Source organism: Lethenteron reissneri, unplaced genomic scaffold (assembly GCF_015708825.2).
Source record: "Lethenteron reissneri isolate LAM-NWPU_2019-01 unplaced genomic scaffold, ASM1570882v1 scaffold_1126, whole genome shotgun sequence".
NCBI classification, from domain to species: domain Eukaryota; kingdom Metazoa; phylum Chordata; class Hyperoartia; order Petromyzontiformes; family Petromyzontidae; genus Lethenteron; species Lethenteron reissneri.
The window spans coordinates 22696-41810 of NW_026890812.1; the positions used below are offsets into that span (position 1 = coordinate 22696).

The 19115-nt window shown below is 42.4% G+C and overlaps 1 protein-coding gene across 3 annotated transcripts; it reads left to right on the top strand.

Moving 5' to 3' along the window:
- Nucleotides 1-626: 626 nt before the first annotated feature.
- LOC133361517 (uncharacterized) lies at nt 627-13137 on the top strand. Of its 3 annotated transcripts, none has more exons than XM_061580436.1 (9): nt 627-756; nt 1814-1918; nt 3109-3199; nt 5738-5806; nt 7003-7078; nt 7943-8020; nt 8186-8288; nt 11133-11238; nt 12899-13137. In XM_061580436.1, exons 3-9 carry the CDS (start codon nt 3112-3114, stop codon nt 12922-12924), a joined length of 546 nt encoding a protein of 181 aa, XP_061436420.1. In that variant the 5' UTR covers nt 627-756; nt 1814-1918; nt 3109-3111; the 3' UTR covers nt 12925-13137. The 3 variants fall into 3 exon arrangements, with proteins under 3 accessions (XP_061436420.1, XP_061436421.1, XP_061436422.1); XM_061580437.1 differs by having other exon boundaries at nt 7009-7078; XM_061580438.1 differs by lacking the exon at nt 7943-8020.
- The last annotated feature ends 5978 nt before the right edge of the window (nt 13138-19115 follow it).

Genomic DNA, 19115 nt, shown 5'->3' on the forward strand with positions numbered 1-19115 from the left:
CTGCGTACCTCTTCCACAAAGACGGATAACAACCTTGTCAACGTGTAACTTTTTAACGTGTTGATCTGTTACCTACATGTTTCCAATCAGATGCAGACATTTTTAAATCCTTTATATTAAGTTCACTCGCTTGCTTGCTTGCGCGCTTACGACCGTGCACATTTTTCGGTCGTTTTTTAACCCACTTCCCGTGAGCCAATCGAGCTGACATTTTGCACACAGACTCGTTGTGCGTGACAATTTATTTTCGTGAAAATTTTTTTTCCAAAATTTGCTACTTTTTAGGAAAAAAAAATTTCATATTTAATTTAAAATAGCAATGTGATAAAAATGGAACTCTTACTCAAGAATAACAGAAATGAATAATAAAATAAAACCGATGCCACGCGTATAAAGGATTTATAGTGAAAAACTTTGTTTTTACGGGTTAATTTTTTAACGTGTTGATCTGTTACCTACATGTTTCCAATCAGACGCAGACATTTTTTCCGTCAACGTTCAGTGTGATTTCAAGAGTGTCTTATCCACATGGCCTAGTTCAATTCGGAGCAATCGAATTCTAAAGATGGTCTGTCAATTGGATTTGATTTCTCATCTGTGTCATTATTCACCAGATTTTATGGAAATCGGTCATTTTGTTTGGAACATCTTGGATTGTACACTGATGCCTTGTTCGATGCGGAGATCGCTATATATCTAAACCCAACATGGCCCCGGGGATACTTCAGACAAGCGCGGGCTTGCATTGGACTGAAGGTAAGGCTGCTGTGTTTGCAATCTTTGACAGTTCACGTGCAATTTGCATTACACCGTTGACTGGTTTTTTAAAGATAAAGGACTAATTACAGTAAAACCTTGGATTGCGAGCATAAATCGTTTGTAATCCAAAGCACTCGTATATCAAAGCACTCGTTGTTTATCAGTCGTGATCACGTGACAAAGCGTATACTATATGTACTGCTCGTATTGCAAGACGTCGCTCGTTTATCAAGTTAATATTTATTTTAAAATCCTTTATATTAAGTTCGCTTGCTTGCTTGCGCGCTTACGACCGTGCAAATCTTTCGGTCGTTTTTTAACCCACTTCCCGTGATCCAATCAAGCTGATATTTTGCACACAGACTCGTTGTGCGTGACAATTTATTTTCGTGAAAAAAATTTTCCATAACTTTACACTTTGTAGGAAATTTTTTTTTCATATTTAACTTAAAATGCTTGCGTTGTGGCCGAAACGTCGTGAGAATTATTTTATTATGTTTTATTTTTATTATTTTATTACTTCCCTTCTACGTGACTTTACCGAAAGAACCAAGAAGAGGAATCCCTGCAGTCACGAAAGCTTTAAATCGAAAACAAATATCACGTTTTATGTTTCATTTGTTTAATCGTGTTATCGTTGTTATTATTAGGACTTAGATTAAGATCTAATAACATTTTAGGTTTGAAATATGTAAAAGATGTGAAAATCCGAAGGGGTTCACACTTTCTCTCGACCCTGCAGAAGAAAAACAGCCTGTGGAGTATTTGGCTTTGTTCAAATTGTCCGTTTCAATTGCTCAGTAAGTCGTGGAGTTACTCACCCCCCCCCACCATTATATGAATCGTCAGGAACAGGTGTTGCAATTCAATTCAAGGATAAAATTACTTTATTTCTCCTTTGGATTTTCTCATGTTCTGTCTTGTACTGTGTGCATTCAAATAAGTCCATCAATTGTTGTATGCATGCATTTATTTAATTGTTACATGCCTACTGACCTTCCATTGCGCATGTAAGTTTCTGACTAAACACGTGTTGTGTTTGTTAATTTGACAGCGTTACAGAGAGGCAGAAAGTGCGTTATGTCAGCTGATTTCTTTAAATGTGTCTTCTGAAGAAGCAAAACAAGAGCTTAGGAAAGTGCGAACACTTCTCCTTGTGGTAAGCCGGTGCACCAGTGTCATACATTGTGTGTGCATATTGGAGTGTCTTTAAGTTGAGGCATAAGCAAATGACTTCGGACAATTTTTCACAAGGTAATTGAGTGCAAACGTAATCTCCATCTATATCAAAGGCAAAGTTGTAATTGTGTGTGTTTGTTCAAAATGTTTAGCGTACTTCCCGACATGCAACAAACTGGAAATTAGCCATGTGGCTACTTTCCAGACTGTACACCATGCAGGCATTATAAAAATACACTTTTTTTGGGGGGGGGGAGCTCAATAATGCATTTATTTTTTGCACGGCAAGTGAGCTGTGACGTAAAATCTGTCACGTGACCCGCGCATGTGGAAGCGTAACGCAATGTAGTGTAGTGGTTAGCGTGCCACGCTATGAACGCGGCGTCCCGAGTTCGATTCCCGCTCACGGCCACCGCCGGTGACGATTATTTCAACCGCTCCTGGGCCTCCCCTAGGTCGACTCAGCCTCAAACGAGTAACTGGTGCGGTGTGTGAACATCGCCACTGGGTGAAGCCAGGTAGTACAGCTCGTGTGTGTATTCATGTAAAGTGATTTTCACAGCTGATAAAGTCGTGCGGAACTTTAATGAGAATGTATATATGGCAGAGGTCGCTAACGGGTTTTGATTCCTTACCCATACCCGTACCCGGCCGCACCAGGGTCGCAAATGGGTACCCGTTCCCTACCCGTACCCGTACCCTACCCGAAATGAGTGACGAACGGTGACTCACCAGTGACTCACGGCCTACCCGTACCCGGCCGCACCAGGGTCGCAAACGGCTACCCGTACCCGTACCCTACCCGATACGGGTATCGGGTACCCGGTTGCGACCTCTGATAAATGGTAATGTTGCCCTTTGACCTTGAGCGAAATGGACATTTTGGCCTCGTGCCAAATTCATGATCGCTTGCAGAGTGCCAATTGCCATCTCGCATGCGTGGAATTAATAAGTTAGCACCGTCGTATGTGAAAACCGGTTAGATTTAAAGCTTTCGTGACTGCAGGGATTCATATTGTTGGTTGTTTCGGTAAAGTCACGTAGAAGGGAAATAATAAAATAATATTGTTTTATTGTTTAATATAATATTGTTTAATACTAATATTATTTTATTATTATTTTACCTAGAATACACATCTGGTTTGCCGATGTTTCTCTGCGCTTTTGTAGGAGATGGGCTTTCCACAGCAGCAGTCGGAGGCTGCAATCTTGGAGTACGACACGGTGTACGCCGCTTCAGAAGCACTGCTTCGAAACACAGGTGCTTATTGCAAAGCTTGTATTTTTGAAATGCCGTGTTTGTTGCCATAATTGTCCTAATCCCTACGATGAGCTTTGCTTAGCGTGGATGCTTGATGTGGATGGATACTACAGCTCTGCACAGCGATCTCGCCACGGTGGTAGCAAGATGTTAACTACCTCGCCTGGTATACAGGAGGTCGTGGGTTCTGTGAGATGTTAACTACCTCGCCTGGTATACAGGAGGTCGTGGGTTCTGTGAGATGTTAACTAGCTCGCCTGGTATACAGGAGGTCGTGGGTTCTGTGAGATGTTAACTACCTTGCCTGGTATACAGGAGGTCGTGGGTTCTGTGAGATGTTAACTACCTCGCCTGGCATACAGGAGGTCCTGGGTTCTGTGAGATGTTAACTAGCTCGCCTGGTATACAGGAGGTCGTGGGTTCTGTGAGATGTTAACTACCTCGCCTGGCATACAGGAGGTCGTGGGTTCTGTGAGATGTTAACTACCTCGCCTGGTATACAGGAGGTCGTGGGTTCTGTGAGATGTTAACTACCTCGCCTGGTATACAGGAGGTCGTGGGTTCTGTGAGATGTTAACTACCTCGCCTGGCATACAGGAGGTCGTGGGTTCCATCCCAACCCTGACGCCTGCTGCTGTGTATTGGGAGCTTGCGTGCTCTGTCCATGGTTTTCCCCTTCACATTTAGAAGCATGCGTGTTTAGAGTATTTGCTATAAATTTCCACAAGTCACTTCATTGAGCTTCATTTGTGGCCAGTTGTCATCTGAAAAAGAGATGTTTAGCTTAGTGGCCTTACCTGATAACATTTAAAGTTTGATTCTAGATTGGAAGTTTTCGTGACTGCAAGGATCCATACTCTTTGGTTCTTTCGGAAAAGTCACGTAGGTAGAAAATAAAAATAATGATAAAATTTAAAATACAAATGAAATTAACTCAATTTTAGTTATTTTCATCTTTAAAATTAAAATAACTAAACTTTAGTTATTTTAATTTTACATCTTAATTTTATTCTTTTTTTCACCTACGTGACTTTACCGAAAGAACCAAAGAGTATTTAAAGGTTAGTATCGATTTTAGCAGCAGCCATAACACTCGTCAATTCACAAACTCGGAACTTAAGTACTCACCAATCAGCTGACTGTCACTGATTGCGGTTTGCTCTAATTACATGCAAGCATCGCTGACTGTAACGAATGTTCCTTTTTTATTCCATTGTGTTAAATCACAAATGTGTAATGTATTTTAGTTGTAGACACTATTTGATACACTAATCGAGAAATTTAAACCAATACACCGTTCAAAAGTAATGCAATGCTAAATCATACATTTCGATTTAAAGCTTTCGTGACTGCAGGGATTCATCTTCTTGGTTCTTTCGGTAAAGTCATCACGTAGAAGGGAAGTAATAAAAAAATAAAAATAAAACTAATAAAATAATTCTCACGACGTTTCGGCCACAACGCAAGCAGCCGTCTTCAGGTGGAGAACAGGTCTGTCAAGTAGACTTCAGACTCTGTCTACTCGACAGACCTGTTCTTCACCTGAGGACGGCTGCTTGCGTTGTGGCCGAAACGTCGTGAGAATTATTTTATTGTGTTTTATTTTTATTATTTTATTACTTCCCTTCTACGTGATGACTTTACCGAAAGAACCAAGAAAATAAATATTCTCACGACGTTTCGACTGCAACACAGGCAATCACCATCAGTTGTGAAATCCACAGCAAGAAAATTTGAAAAAAGTGGCGATTTTTCTTAACGTCAGCACCATAGACAGCGATTTGGCAGTTTGCCAGATGAACGAGTCCATCTTTGTTTTATTGTTTTATATTTTATTATTTCCCTTCTACGTGACTTCACCGAAAGAGCCAAGAATATAATGCTACAACATGTTAAAGCAACACAATCTGGTTATACCCAGCACGTTATGGGCAATCTCCCCAACTCGGTGAGTGTGACGATGAGCTGTATAGGAATGTTTTTGTTTCACGAACTTGTGTTCACTTTGGTGTGATCTCGCCTCACGTTGACCTCCTTTTCACAGATACTCCCAATTCACTTAGCACGTGTTTAAAACACGTGCTTCCCCAATGTATCGCCTTTGTAAAACAACAAGTTTATTAACTCGGCCAAGCTTTCCTGGATGAAACTTGTTTTATTTTCTTGGATAAAAAAACGTGTATTCTTACTTGCCTGGATAGAACATGTATTCTTACTGCCAGAGGTCGCAAATGGGTTTTGATTCCTTACCCGTACCCGGCCGCACCAGGGTCACAAACGGCTACCCGTACCCGGCCGGGTACGGGTAGCCGGGTTTCGGGTAGGGTACGGGTATCGGGTACCCGGTTGCGACCTCTGCTTACTGCCTGGATGAAACATGTGTTCTTGCTTTGCTGTACTTGGTGGTAGTAAACCGACGTTTGTCACCATTTTGGAACGGTAAAGCAACTGGTGTTTATTCTCGAGATTATCAAAAGAATGTGAATCTTCTGGGAATGAGAACACTGATCCTGTATCTGATTTCTACTCCTGTTTCAGGTTCCTTGTCAACATCCGGTGTGGGCAACGTGGGGATACAGAATGATAAACCACCAAGTCCTCAGCCTAGTAAGTAAACTTGTGTATAACTAATATATACGTCGAAGGAAATGTTTTTTATAATTGTGCGTATCGTGTTAGAAAGCTGTACATCCATTTCAATAAATGAGCCTCTTACACTAGAAATGTTTGTATGGAAACATGCAAATGGACAAATGCGTTCGGAATTGCTAACTTATTACCCATGAACTTGCATTGAAATTCCCAAACGAATTGCACTGGTAATAAGATGGAATGTGCATTTCATTCTTTAAAAATAAATAGTTTTTTTTGTGGTACATTTATAGAAATTGGTGTCTGGTCCAACACCAATTGAGACTAGGCTCTAAGAAAAGCTGTCTCGGGTGTGGACCAATCAACTTCAAGGACAGTGCATATCATTATCAGAGTTGTTTCTTTTTAATTGCATTTTGACTTCTTGTGTTGAGGTTATTGCAAACATGATGCCTTGTATAAAGGTGTCAGATTTTGTACCAGTTAAAAGGGTAAAAATCTACTACTATATTTTGCCACTGGTAAAGGAGATGTCTCATAGTGTAAATGCTTACCCCAAGCTTTCAATACTCTGATAGTGCGCTGTTTTTGAGTTGTGCGCCTTTTGGCGTCATCTGGTCCAACACCAATGGAGACTAGGCTCTAAAGAAAGCCGTCTTGGGTGTGGACCAATCAACTTCAAGGACAGTGCACATCATCATCAGAGTTGTTTGCATTTTGACTGCTTGTGTTGTGGTTATTGCAAACATGATGCCTTGTATAAAGGTGTCAGATTTTGTACCAGTTGAAAGGCTAAAAACCTTTCACTACACGCCAGTGTTGTCAGAGAGAATGAGCGAGTGTAGAGTGAGCTTAGGTTGGTGGTCACCTCCCTACGTGTCATGTGAACGTGTTACCGTTCTGTTCAGAAATAAATAGAGCTGTCTTTCCAGCTCAGTGTGTGCGCCTCGATCGAACCATCTCACTCGCATCATCAGGTTTCCTGTGTGCTGTACAAGTAACGAGTCGCCACGAACAGTGACAAACCTAACTAAATGGCCGGTGGTGTCTGGTTTTACGGCACATTTATATGAATGCGATCTAACCCAAAGAAAACCTTTATTATGCAGGATATTGGTCGCGAGAGCCGGCGTGTTCAACTACGTGGATCCTTTATCTAAAACGCCATCCTATTTGTGTGTTGCCCGCACCACGTTGTGCATGTACACAAGCTGTAGATGTCGCCGCACAGAGGAGCCAAGACTCACGTGGTGCTTTGGGCAATTCTCCAGTGCCTCCACCACCTTCGTGAGTAACGCACCATCGCTGTGACACTTGAATCCGTAGCGTAATGTCATGGTTTTGCTTGATAATGTTACTGGTAGACTTGCAACACAATATGCGTGCATCATTAGACCTTCTTTGCCAGTACGGAAATATAATAATAGGATTTTTCACCTTTTTTGTGGCAACAAAACTAAAAAAATATTTTGATGTGGACCAATCAGCTTCAAGTACAATGCCAATATATTGTCATAGTGTGTTTTTGTTTGCATTTTGACTGCAAGTATTGTGGTTAATGCAGACATGAATCCTCGTAGAAAGGTTTCAGTTTTGTTGCCAGAAAAAAGGGGAAAAACCCTACTATTAATATGCGTGCAATTGAGATACTTTCCAAATGTTAAGATCCATAGTACAAAGGTGGCATTTTTAAATCATCCTTTATATTAAGTTCACTTGCTTGCTTGCTTGCGCGCTTACGACCGTGCAAATATTTCGGTCGTTTTTTAACCCACTTCCCATGATCCAATCGGGCTGACATTTTGCACACAGACTCGTTGTGCGTGACAATTTATTTTCGTGAAAAAATTTTTCCAAAATTTTCCACTTTTTAGGGAATTTTTTTTATATTTAATTACCAATTGCTTAATGGTGGCAGGCAATCATCTGACCCATAGGTGGCAGCCATCTCAAGCCAGAGGATGAGAGGACTCTAGCCGCCACGCATATAAAGGATTTATAGTGAAAAACTTTGTTTTTACGGGTTAATTTTTTGCATATAAAAAATGAAAATTAAGCACTTGTGAGCATGCTGGCTATGTTATCTAACGACTCTTTACCATTTTATTAGTCCGTCTGCAGTTTAAATTTTGTATTTTATTTTATTCTCAGGTATAAGCATGTCTCTTTATGGGTGGGAAATATCACTTCTGCTGTTACTGAAAAAATGCTTCAAAAGCTGTTTCACCCGTAAGTATGTATTTGCGGCTATACGGTGTGTTACTATTCCAAACATCTAATATTGACTGCATTCACAATACATATTCTTTACCAAAAGAACCAAAGAGTAATGGATTCGTGCGGTCGCGAAAGCTTCAACTCAACATCGCCCCGATCGATTTGTCACTTGTACAGATTTGGACAGATCCACAGCATCCGAATACTGGTGGACAGGAAGTGTGCGTTTGTCAACTACACGGACAAGGAGGCCGCTGAGAGAGCTCTCTGGTCCCTGCAGGTGCGTTTGTGGATGCCGAGGGAAGGGCCTCTATGGCATCTGCGGTCACCGTGCGCCTCTGTTAATCACACTGGTCAACACACTTTGTCTGGCATAAGGTATTACAGTGATCCCTCGCCACTTCGCGGTTCAAGTTTCGCGGCCTCAGTGCATCGCGGATTTTTCTAACTGATTTAAAGGCCTCATTATTATACCTGTGCAGTAACACCATCATCATCATTCATCATCACATTCATCGAACTGCACAGGTCTGTCATCGTCGTCATCGTCATTGTCATTGTCGTCGTCGTCATTACTGGAGTCAAGTCTCAAGATACTACTGTCATTGGTGAGTGTAGAACACCATAATACGTATCGTATGAGAGAGAGAGTGAATGTATAATATTAAGGTTTTATAATTAAATATATTTAAGTAAAATATATAAAGTATAAATATACATATTTTAAACATTCTGGTACCCACACACACATATACGGAAATTCCTAGGGGGCCAATCCTACTTCGTGGATTGTCACCTATCGCGAGGGGTTCCGGTCCCCATTAACCGCGATCAATGAGGGATCACTGCACAACGGTTTTAAGTCAATTTCGGGGCGCTGATTCCAAATCAGGGAACAAACACCGAGAATAAACGTCAGATTTCATTCATAACAAGTATAACCCGTAAAAACAAAGTTTTTCACTATAAATCCTTTATATGCGTGGCGGCTCGAGTCCTCTCGTCCTCTGGCTTGGGATGGCTGCCACCTATGGGTCAGATGATTGCATGGCAGCATTAAGCAATTGGTAATTAAATATAATATTTTTTCCTAAAAAGTGTAAAATTTTGGAAAAAAAATTTCACAAACATTAATTGTCTCGCACAACGAGTCTGTGTGCAAAATGTCAGCTCGATTGGATCACGGGAAGTGGGTTAAAAAACGACCGAAAGATTTGCACGGTCCTAAGCAAGCAAGCGAACTTAATATAAAGGATTAAAAAAATTAACCCGTAAAAACAAAGTTTTTCACTAAATCCTTTATATGCGTGGCATCGGTTTTATTTTATTATTCATTTCTGTTTTTCTTGAGTAAGAGTTTCATTTTTATCACATTGGTATTTTAAATTAAATATGAATTTTTTTTCTTTAAAAAGTGTAAAAATTTGGAAAAAATAATTTTCACGAACATTAATTGTCACGCACAACGAGTCTGTGTGCAAAATGTCAGCTCGATTGGATCACGGGAAGTGGGTTAAAAAACGACCGAAAGATTTGCACGGTCCTAAGCAAGCAAGCAAGCGAACTTAATATAAAGGATTTAAAAATTGATCTTGGGCAGGACATCTTGCAAGAATGGGTGGTAGCCAAGGGATGAGTGTGGCGATGGAATGGGCGGCGTTTCAATGGAATGACATCCAGGATTATGAGGGACGGTGATGACGTGGGGAGGTAGATGATTGCTGACGATCATGAACATTGTGACATGTTGATGTCCTGATCGTGGACACGCTTAACTCCCATCGCTACCGAGGGGGGGTGTGAACGGCGATGAATGAGACCCTCTGATAACACTGGTCAACACGCTTTGTCTGGCATGAGGTATTACAACGGTTTCAAGGGAATTTTGGGGTGCCGATTCCAAATCTGGATTCAGTTTTTGTTTATCACGTCAGGTTTTTGAGATATCAAATATTGCATTTTCAATAAAAAATGCGGAAGAAAAATATTAAATAAATGTGGATATCTACATAAAATGATATTATAAACACACTAACCTAAAAATACAGCACCCTATTTTAACACTAAAGCAGTCACTGACTCGCAACAACTTGCAATCATAAGTGACAGAGTTAATTTCGGGTAAAATCAATGAAAATGGGGTATGCCGATAGCAGAGAAATGAGATGTGATAGAGCAAATCTGAGATCAGATTTGGAATCAGCACCCTGAAATTAGTCTGAAACAGCTGCAAAAGTCCAGGCCAGTTGATTTTTTATTGTTGTTGACCAGTGTTACAGACAGAATTGCTGTTTTTCAATCAATGTCCAGCGTTTGTGTTCCATGACGCAAGATTGTAGATGTTGTGGCTTGGCTCTCCAACACACCGGTGTGTTGTACTAATATACGACACTATACACTACACTATACACTACTATAAACTACACGAATCACTACTATACACTTACACTATACACTGCTACACGATACACTACACTATACACTACTATACACTTACACTATACACTGCTACACGATACACTACACTATACACTACTATACACTTACACTATACACTACACTACTATACACTACACTACTATACACTACACTACTATACACTACACTACTATACACTACACTATATACTACACTATACACTACTATACACTACACTGTACACGACTTTACACTACACTATACACTACTATACACTATACACTGCTACACGATACACTACACGATACACTACACTATACACTACACACTAGTGCTGTACTAGTGACTAATTTGCCACGTTCTGTTTACGTGACAACCCTCACTAGTTGGCTGTGTGGGGTGGTGGCGGGTTTAACGACACATTGATATATTTATGCGATCTCACCCCCCAAAAAACTCTTCCTATGGACGCAATCCAAGAAACAAAAGCAAAATATTGCAGAAAATACACCGTACTCCGACACTGTGTGCAAAAATCCCAGTGGGATGCAAGTCAAACAACAACAACAACAACCACAAGACAACTTAGATTAAGGCCATCAGTCTAACTCTGTACTACAACAAACAAACATGGCTAAACCAATACTGTACACTTTTTGAAATCACCAAAATAAAGCCATGTGTCTCTCCCTTGTGTCCTCAACAGGGACGCAGAGTAGCAGACACCAATCTGCTCATCGACTTCCAGAGTGTCTCCGCAAAGACCATCGCAGCCGCCTTTCAGCAGCCTTCAGCAGTTCCGCCAGAACACGGTAACGGCTTCTCCAAAATGCAAAGCAAAGATGGGTTTCAGTAAACTCGACGCATTGTGGTGAGAAGTTCAATCCGTCTTCTTGGTTTTTTCGGTAAAGTCACGTAGAAGGGAAATAGTAAAATAATAAAAATAAAACATTAAATAATTCTCACGACGTTTCGGCCACAACGCAAGCAGCCGTCTTCAGAATCTCTGCCTTCTCGACAGACCTGTTCTCCACCTGAGGACGGCTGCTTGCGTTGTGGCCGAAACGTCATGAGAATTATTTCATTATGTTTTATTTTTATTATTTTATTATTTCCCTTCTACGTGATGACTTTACCGACAGAACCAAGAAGATGAATCCCTGCAGTCACGAAAGCTTTAAATCGAAATGCATGTTTTAGCATTGCATTACTTTTGAACGGTGTATTGGTTTAAATGTCTCGATCAGTGTATCAATTAGTGTCTACAACTAAAATACATTACGCATTTGTGATTTAACACAATGGAATAAAAAAGGAACATTCGTTACAGTCAGCGATGCTTGCATACAATTAGAGCAAACTGCAATCAGTGAAAGTCAGTTGATTGGCGATTACTTAAGTTCCGAGTTTGTGAATTGACGAGTGTTATGGCTGCTGCTAAAATCGATACTAAACTTTAAATACTCTTTGGTTCTTTCGGTAAAGTCACGTAGGTGAAAATAAGAATAAAATTAAGTGTGAAATTAAAATAACTAAAATTTAGTTATTAAAATTTTAAAGATGAAAATAACTAAAATTGAGTTAATTTTATTTGTATTTTACATTTTATCATTATTTTTATTTTCTACCCACGTCACTTTACCGAAAGAACCAAAGAGTATGGATCCTTGCAGTCACGAAAACTTCCAATCTAGAATCAAACTTTAAATGTTATCAGGTAAGGCCACTAAGTTCAATCCGCTCTCTGCCGCGTCATTATGCAAGTGCATGTCAACGTGGGAATGATGAAGACCTGCTCGCGTGATTCACTGTAGTTTGAGTAAAGATTTTGGACTGCAGGGATATTTAAAATCGATGGCGGTTGATCCTAATAATCCTCACCCCCATTTTCACCCCACTCAGTGCTAGCAGTGGCTGTTCAGTTAACTTGATATTTCATCTTCTTGGTTCTTTCGGTAAAGTCATCACGTAGAAGGGAAATAATAAAATAATAAAAATAAAACATAAAATAATTCTCACGACGTTTCGGCCACAACGCAAGCAGCCGTCCTCAGGTGAAAACCAGGTCTGTCGGGGAGACAGCGTCTGAATGAAACAGCACACGAGCTTGGAGCATATATCGTGTGCTGTTTCATTCAGACGCTGTCTCCCCGACAGACCTGTTCTCCACCTGAGGACGGCTGCTTGCGTTGTGGCCGAAACGTCGTGAGAATTATTTTATTATTTTTATTTTTATTATTTTATTACTTCCCTTCTACGTGATGACTTTACCGAAAGAACCAAGAAGATGAATCCCTGCAGTCACGAAAGTTTTAAATCGAAATTTAACTTGATATTTATTGTGTCCTAAGCACCATTTACCAACATGCCACTCATCTCACATTTACATTCTATATACTAACCAACACACTTGTATGGATATAATGTAAGCGCTGCTTTGATCATTGCAATTGTTGATTTGTCTCTTCCCAGATGAGTTTACCGGTCTGTCTCCTTGAATGGACTTCAAACCCACCCTGGTCACAGGGCCACTGTGTTGTTCCACAATATAGTTTTTGCATTTAATAAACCGGCATTATGAAGCGTTCTGACTTCGTGTTTGGAGCTGTTAATGACGTGAAGGTGGCAAACGTTTTTCATGTCGGCACCGGCCTTTGAAAGACGTGTAGCAATTTGACCACTTGCTGTAAAACCACCCACGTGGATAAGACATCCACAATTAGTTTGAGCACGGGGCATATTCACTTGTTTGGACTGTCAAATAAATAGTCATGAAAGTCATTGTGGTTGTTGGGGACTTTCTATTTGGCCTTGATTTGGAAATAGAAGTTTTGGTCAATTCCTATTTTGGATAATGCTTCACCTGGATTTCAACCAAACAATGAATGCCTTTCGCAGCTCTGCTGAAATAATGTCATCTCAGAATCTACCGAGGATGCTGTTGTGATGCTTCTCCGTATGTGACAGCAATCAAGATGTTCCCGTTTTTATAAGCCATACGCTGAACATATGCCTGGGACTTTCATTAGTTTTGATCTATAGTTTAGTATGCTCTTTAGGTGTTTAATAAAGTCTACAAATGTACAGTAAACATCAAAGCTTAACATACGTTGTCATTTCATCAGCAATTTTCACATCCTAAACAACAAAAGTCTTATTTTGCACGCATTCAGAAGCCGAGACTTTAACGTTGTCTGCAGCGACACAGCTGAATTTGCCACCTTGCAGATTGAGAACATCTGCAATTACTACTAATGTTTAAGATTAATATTTTACATGTTGCAATCATCTCAATGTGCTCTGCCTTGGACGTGTGTTCAAGGTAGAGCACAAGTCTTGCCTAGAGAGGTGGTTCAAACAAGTTGGTGCCATTCCCAGTCCAAGGCCCGCGATTTAAAGATGATGATTTCGCGCCACCAGGAGGAACTCTTTCTCTATATTCTAAGCCAGTTTCACCAAGCGGAGGGTTTTAACTGGAATCCAGCGACGTGGCCCAACTTTACGTTGCCAACGATCGCCGCTCGCTTGCAGACCTCACGACAATCGGTGAAATACCGCGGATTGCAAACGCAGTTTGTCAAGGCATTGGGGGGATGGGTATTTTGGCACCGCAATTGGTTAAGCCCCTTTTCTTCTTTCAACGTTGACATTCCGCTGTCTAGTTCGTGGTGAATATATTAGCAAGGTATTTGTTAAGTCCTTTATGTAAAAATGTCGTTTTTGCAAATATGCTGCGTGAATGACAAGCGGGAATTTATTATTGATTAATTTCGCTATGCCAGCTAATGAACCTTTTTCGAATTTGACATGTAGTGTTTTACAAATGTCACATTTTTTAGCGTTTTTTCTGCTATCGGTTTTAAAGTTTGAACGAAAAAACGATGTTTCATGTTCAGCTGAATTGTTGTTTGTTGATTAAAACGTTATAAGTGAAATGCTAAAAGTTTTCTCTTTTGCAATTTATTTTTTGTAATGAATGTTGCTTTCATGCCAGCCACTTGCAATAGACATCACGAATTGTAAATGCAAACCTCTTAGTATCTTTGATAATACATCTTATTTGTAACTTTGCATTCCGATGCGGTATGTCACTAAACTTATTGCGTGCAGAACTTGCTATAAGATATTCTTGGTTCTTTCGGTAAAGTCACGTAGAAGGGAAATAATATTATTTAATTGTTTCCCTTCTATGCGACTTTACCGAAAGAACCAAGAATATGAATCCCTGCACTCTCATATTACATCATCCCATGATGTAAAACATTGATTACAGTGATTTTTATAAAAATAAAATTGCTGAAAATTCATAATTCTGATCTCAAGGGAATAATCACATTTGTGTGGGTCCCTGCGAATATCACCCCCGGGCACGACTCACTCTGGCGATGGAGAAACTCGGCATGGCCTGCTCGATGATCATTAGTGTCAGCGTGAATGATTTGTGTGCTGCGTCGTGTGATTCCAAATGGAAATGTTCATCTCGGAAGTCGGTTCACACAAAGACTTGATTATCACTTCCTCTCATCTAATAATGCTGCCTCTCTCTTCCCCGTGCGTGTGGGTGTGTATAGCTCGTGCGGTGTCGTGTGTATGAGATACAACAACAATTACAGTTGCACGTGCTGCCACATTTGACGTGTGAGGTCACAACTGGTGGATGCAATTCGTATGATCAAATAAAAATGAATCGATTTAAAGCTTCTTTCGTGACTGCAGGGATTCATCTTCTTGGTTCTTTCGGTAAAGTCACGTAGAAGGGAAGTAATAAAGTAATCAAAATAAAGCATAATAAATGATTTAATAAAATAATAAAAATAAAACAATAAAATAATTATTTTATTACAAAAATAATTATTACAAAAATTATTACAAAAAAAAAATTATTTTATTACAAAAATAATTATTTTCTGCTTGGTTCTTTCGGTAAAGTCATCACGTAGAAGGAAAATAATAAAATAATAAAAATAAAACATAAAATAAAGTAATTATTTTATTTTAAATAAAGTAATTATTTTATTATGTTTTATTTTTATTATTTTCCTTCTACGTGATGACTTTACCGAAAGAACCAAGAAGATGAATCCCTGCAGTCACGAAAGCTTTAAATCAGTTGACGTTACACAACATGGAAATACATTATTTAGAACTCAAAAGCACGTAATAGAAAGAAAAACACCTCAACAATTCCTTGCTGTGGGTAAACCGTGTTGCTGGTTGCGTACACACACACAAGCACACAGTTCCATCTAAGTAACAACAATGCAAATATGCTGATAAATACTCTGTTTCTTTCGCTAAAGCCACATAGGTATAAAAAAAATTAACCCGTAAAATCCTTTATATGCGTGGCATCGGTTTTATTTTATTATTCATTTCTGTTTTTCTTGAGTAAGAGTTTCATTTTTATCACATTGGTATTTTAAATTAAATATGAAAATTTTTTTTCCTAAAAAGTGGAAAATTTAGGAAAAAAAATTTCACGAAAAAAAATTGTCACGCACAACAAGTCTGTGTGCAAAATGTCAGCTCGATTGGATCACGGGAAGTGGGTTAAAAAAACGACCGAAAGATTTGCACAGTCGTAAGTGTGGGGGCCGTTGGCCCCCGGGGTCCCTCCCGCCTGCATCCCCTATTCCGTTTAGGTTACCCCACCTCCCCATTACCCGCTACGGTTTTGCCGGCATTCGAACGCGACGCCCCTACTGCTACAGCCTCGCGCCGCGCTCCCACGCTGCGAGCATACGTGCGCACAGCATCATCAATCAAACGCCACACTCCCCCTCTTTACACCGCTACGTACAGCTCTCGCACACTGCGAGCGTGTGCCCGTCTATAGCCCTGTGCGGCACTCGCCTCCACGTCGAATAACCACGTTACCAATGCGCATCCGTATCCGACACGTAACGAACGTATGCGCACTCACGCACACAGCTCCCCGCGGCACTCACTCACCACTGAATACTCGCGTTATGATCGCGCACCTGTATCACACACAGGGTGAACACACGCGACACCCACTCTCGCACCGCTCTGCGCAGCGCTCCCCCGAGGCGAGCCGCAACACTACAGAACCACTGCGTACACACGCTCACCCGCGCGCTCAGCTCCGCGCAGCGCTCACTCACGTGGCGAACCACTGTGCGCACAGCGCACCCACACGCTCACACTGCTCGACAAGATCACGCGAGGCCACGCTTCGCTATTAATGATTTATTATTTGCTACCTGGAACTAGATGTTAAATCAGTGTGAGTCGACGAGGCTGGCCTGTTCCACTAAACCTGTACCTATTCCCTATCTATCGTTCACGAAATACATTTACCTCCTTACTCACGGTTTGAGGCACTCGACATTCCGTGGATTTTCCTCGCTGCTTGCCTCGACACGTCGCACGGACGTCCGGAGGGCAGAGCTGGGGGCCGTCTTGGACGCTGGCTTCTCGGAGTAAGAGAGAGCTCTACCTCGCTACGCTCCCTTTTATCCTAATTCCCCGGACTCAGGCCCCTACCCCCTTCCCACGTACCGTGGGCCTTCGATATGCTAATCGGATGTTCCGCAAGTTAATTCCTTTCTCACGCATGCCTTTGTTATTGCAGATTATGCGGCGGCGTCCATTACAAAGGTGCGCCGTGGGAATTTGTGCACGGCTGCCCGCGTGGCCCCGCTCTCCAGGTTATTTATACTAATAGCCTTATCCTTTAACTCCCCTAACAATGGTGCCTGCGTGCCCGAGCGTAATTATGCCGTCCCTCCGCTGCCTGTGCGGGGGTGCCTGATCATGCAGTTCAGATGCGCTGCGTGTTTTCTAATGATGCTCCTCCATCACAATGCTTATTCCCTCTGCTTGCCCCGTCGATACTGGCGTGTGTGGGGGGAAATGCGCCTCAACCGCGGTGGCCGAATGCCCCACGCCGCGACCACACCATATTAAGGCCGGCCGCAGCGCCGCGGTGCCACGTAGCACGGGGGAGGTCATCCAATTCCCTGATCGCCGGAAACCGTGAGAGTTAATCCCGATAAGGGTTTCTCGGATAAAAACCGGTCGGCCAGGTGACCTCCCCTCGGAGCTCTATGGTCAGTACACTCACCCAGCTTAATAACCAGGCTACAGTCTACATTACAGACTGCCAGTACACCCATCCAGCTTAATTACCAGGCTACAGTCTACACTGTAGACTGTCAGTGCACTCACCCAGCTTAATTAGCACCACCACCCCCACACCCCCCCCACCAGCCAGACTGTGAGCCTCAGTGAGGCTCACAGTCTGGTTCTGTGAGCCTCACTGAGGCTCACAGAGCCAGACTGAGGCTCCCACAGGGTTCAGTGTTAATCACTGAGACTCACAGAGCCAGACTGAGGCTCCCACAGGGTTCAGTGTTAATCACTGAGACTCACAGAGCCAGACTGAGGCTCCCACAGGGTTCAGTGTTAATCACTGAGACTCACAGAGCCAGACTGAGGCTCCCACAGGGTTCAGTGTTAATCACTGAGACTCACAGAGCCAGACTGAGGCTCCCACAGGGTTCAGTGTTAATCACTGAGACTCACAGAGCCAGACTGAGGCTCCCACAGGGTTCAGTGTTAATCACTGAGACTCACAGAGCCAGACTGAGGCTCCCACAGGGTTCAGTGTTAATCACTGAGACTCACAGAGCCAGACTGAGGCTCCCACAGGGTTCAGTGTCAATCACAGAGACTCACAGTGTGATGTGTTGTATTCTCTATGTAAAGTAGTAACTCGGCAGGAGACGACTTCACGGGTAGCACACTCTTTATTTTCACCAACTTGTAGTTACACGGATGACTAACACCCTACTTCGTTACACGGGTGACTAACACCCCACTTAGCTACTCGGGTGACTAACACCCACTTAGCTACACGGGTGACTAACACCCACTCAGCTACACGGGTGACTAACGCCCACTCAGCTATACTGACACGGGCTCTTACGCCCCGTAGCCTTCCGGGACACACCCAGCCGGGGTGCCCGTCTCGGCTCTGGGTACCACCGTCCCGACCCACACGGGCGTCGGACTACGGTCCCCCAGTCTCGGCTCCGAGCCGCACAGGGCCCCGGTCCTCACAAGGACGGCGGGACTAGGGGTCTCGGGCCACTACCTCCTCCACCCCGTCTTCGGTCTTCAACTGGTTAACACTGACCCCGAGTGCTCTCGCGCATCTCCCTTTATACCCCTCCTGCGGACGTCGCTGAGAGCACCCACTTATCTGACCAATCACTGCGCACTCGCTACGATCTTTTCCCAGCTTGTGTCAGCGCGCCTTACCACCGGCGCGCGCGTCCATACCACGCCCACATCGCGTGCCCAACCCCGCGCCCCGTGATCCATCACTGTCGGCGCACGTCAATACCACCACTACATCACCCCCTACCACATAGCTCGCAGCCGACCCGGCTGCTAATAAAATATACAACACCCCTTCACCCCTATGTGTGCCCCGTAACATAACAACAAAACCCTAACAACACAACATGAACACCGCAATCCGCAAAACCCAGCAACCGCCACGCCCACAACAAGAACAATATGCGCAATCCGGCGAGTGGCAACGATAATGTGTATGCGGAAAGAGTAACAATAAAAATAAAAAAAAATATTTTTCATTTTCTCTTCTTTTCTCTCCGACTCGTGCAGCGTCCCAATGTGTCCGAGCGTCCCTTGAACGGGA

What these genes read in the sequence shown, in the direction of transcription:
- LOC133361517 (XM_061580436.1), top strand. Translation starts at nt 3,112, where the DNA reads ATGGGCTTTCCACAGCAGCAGTCGGAGGCTGCAATCTTGGAGTACGAC. An exon ending in AGCACTGCTTCGAAACACAG is followed by an intron (nt 3,200 to 5,737) that starts GTGCTTATTGCA and finishes CTCCTGTTTCAG; the next exon opens with GTTCCTTGTCAACATCCGGT. An exon ending in ACCACCAAGTCCTCAGCCTA is followed by an intron (nt 5,807 to 7,002) that starts GTAAGTAAACTT and finishes CATGTACACAAG; the next exon opens with CTGTAGATGTCGCCGCACAG.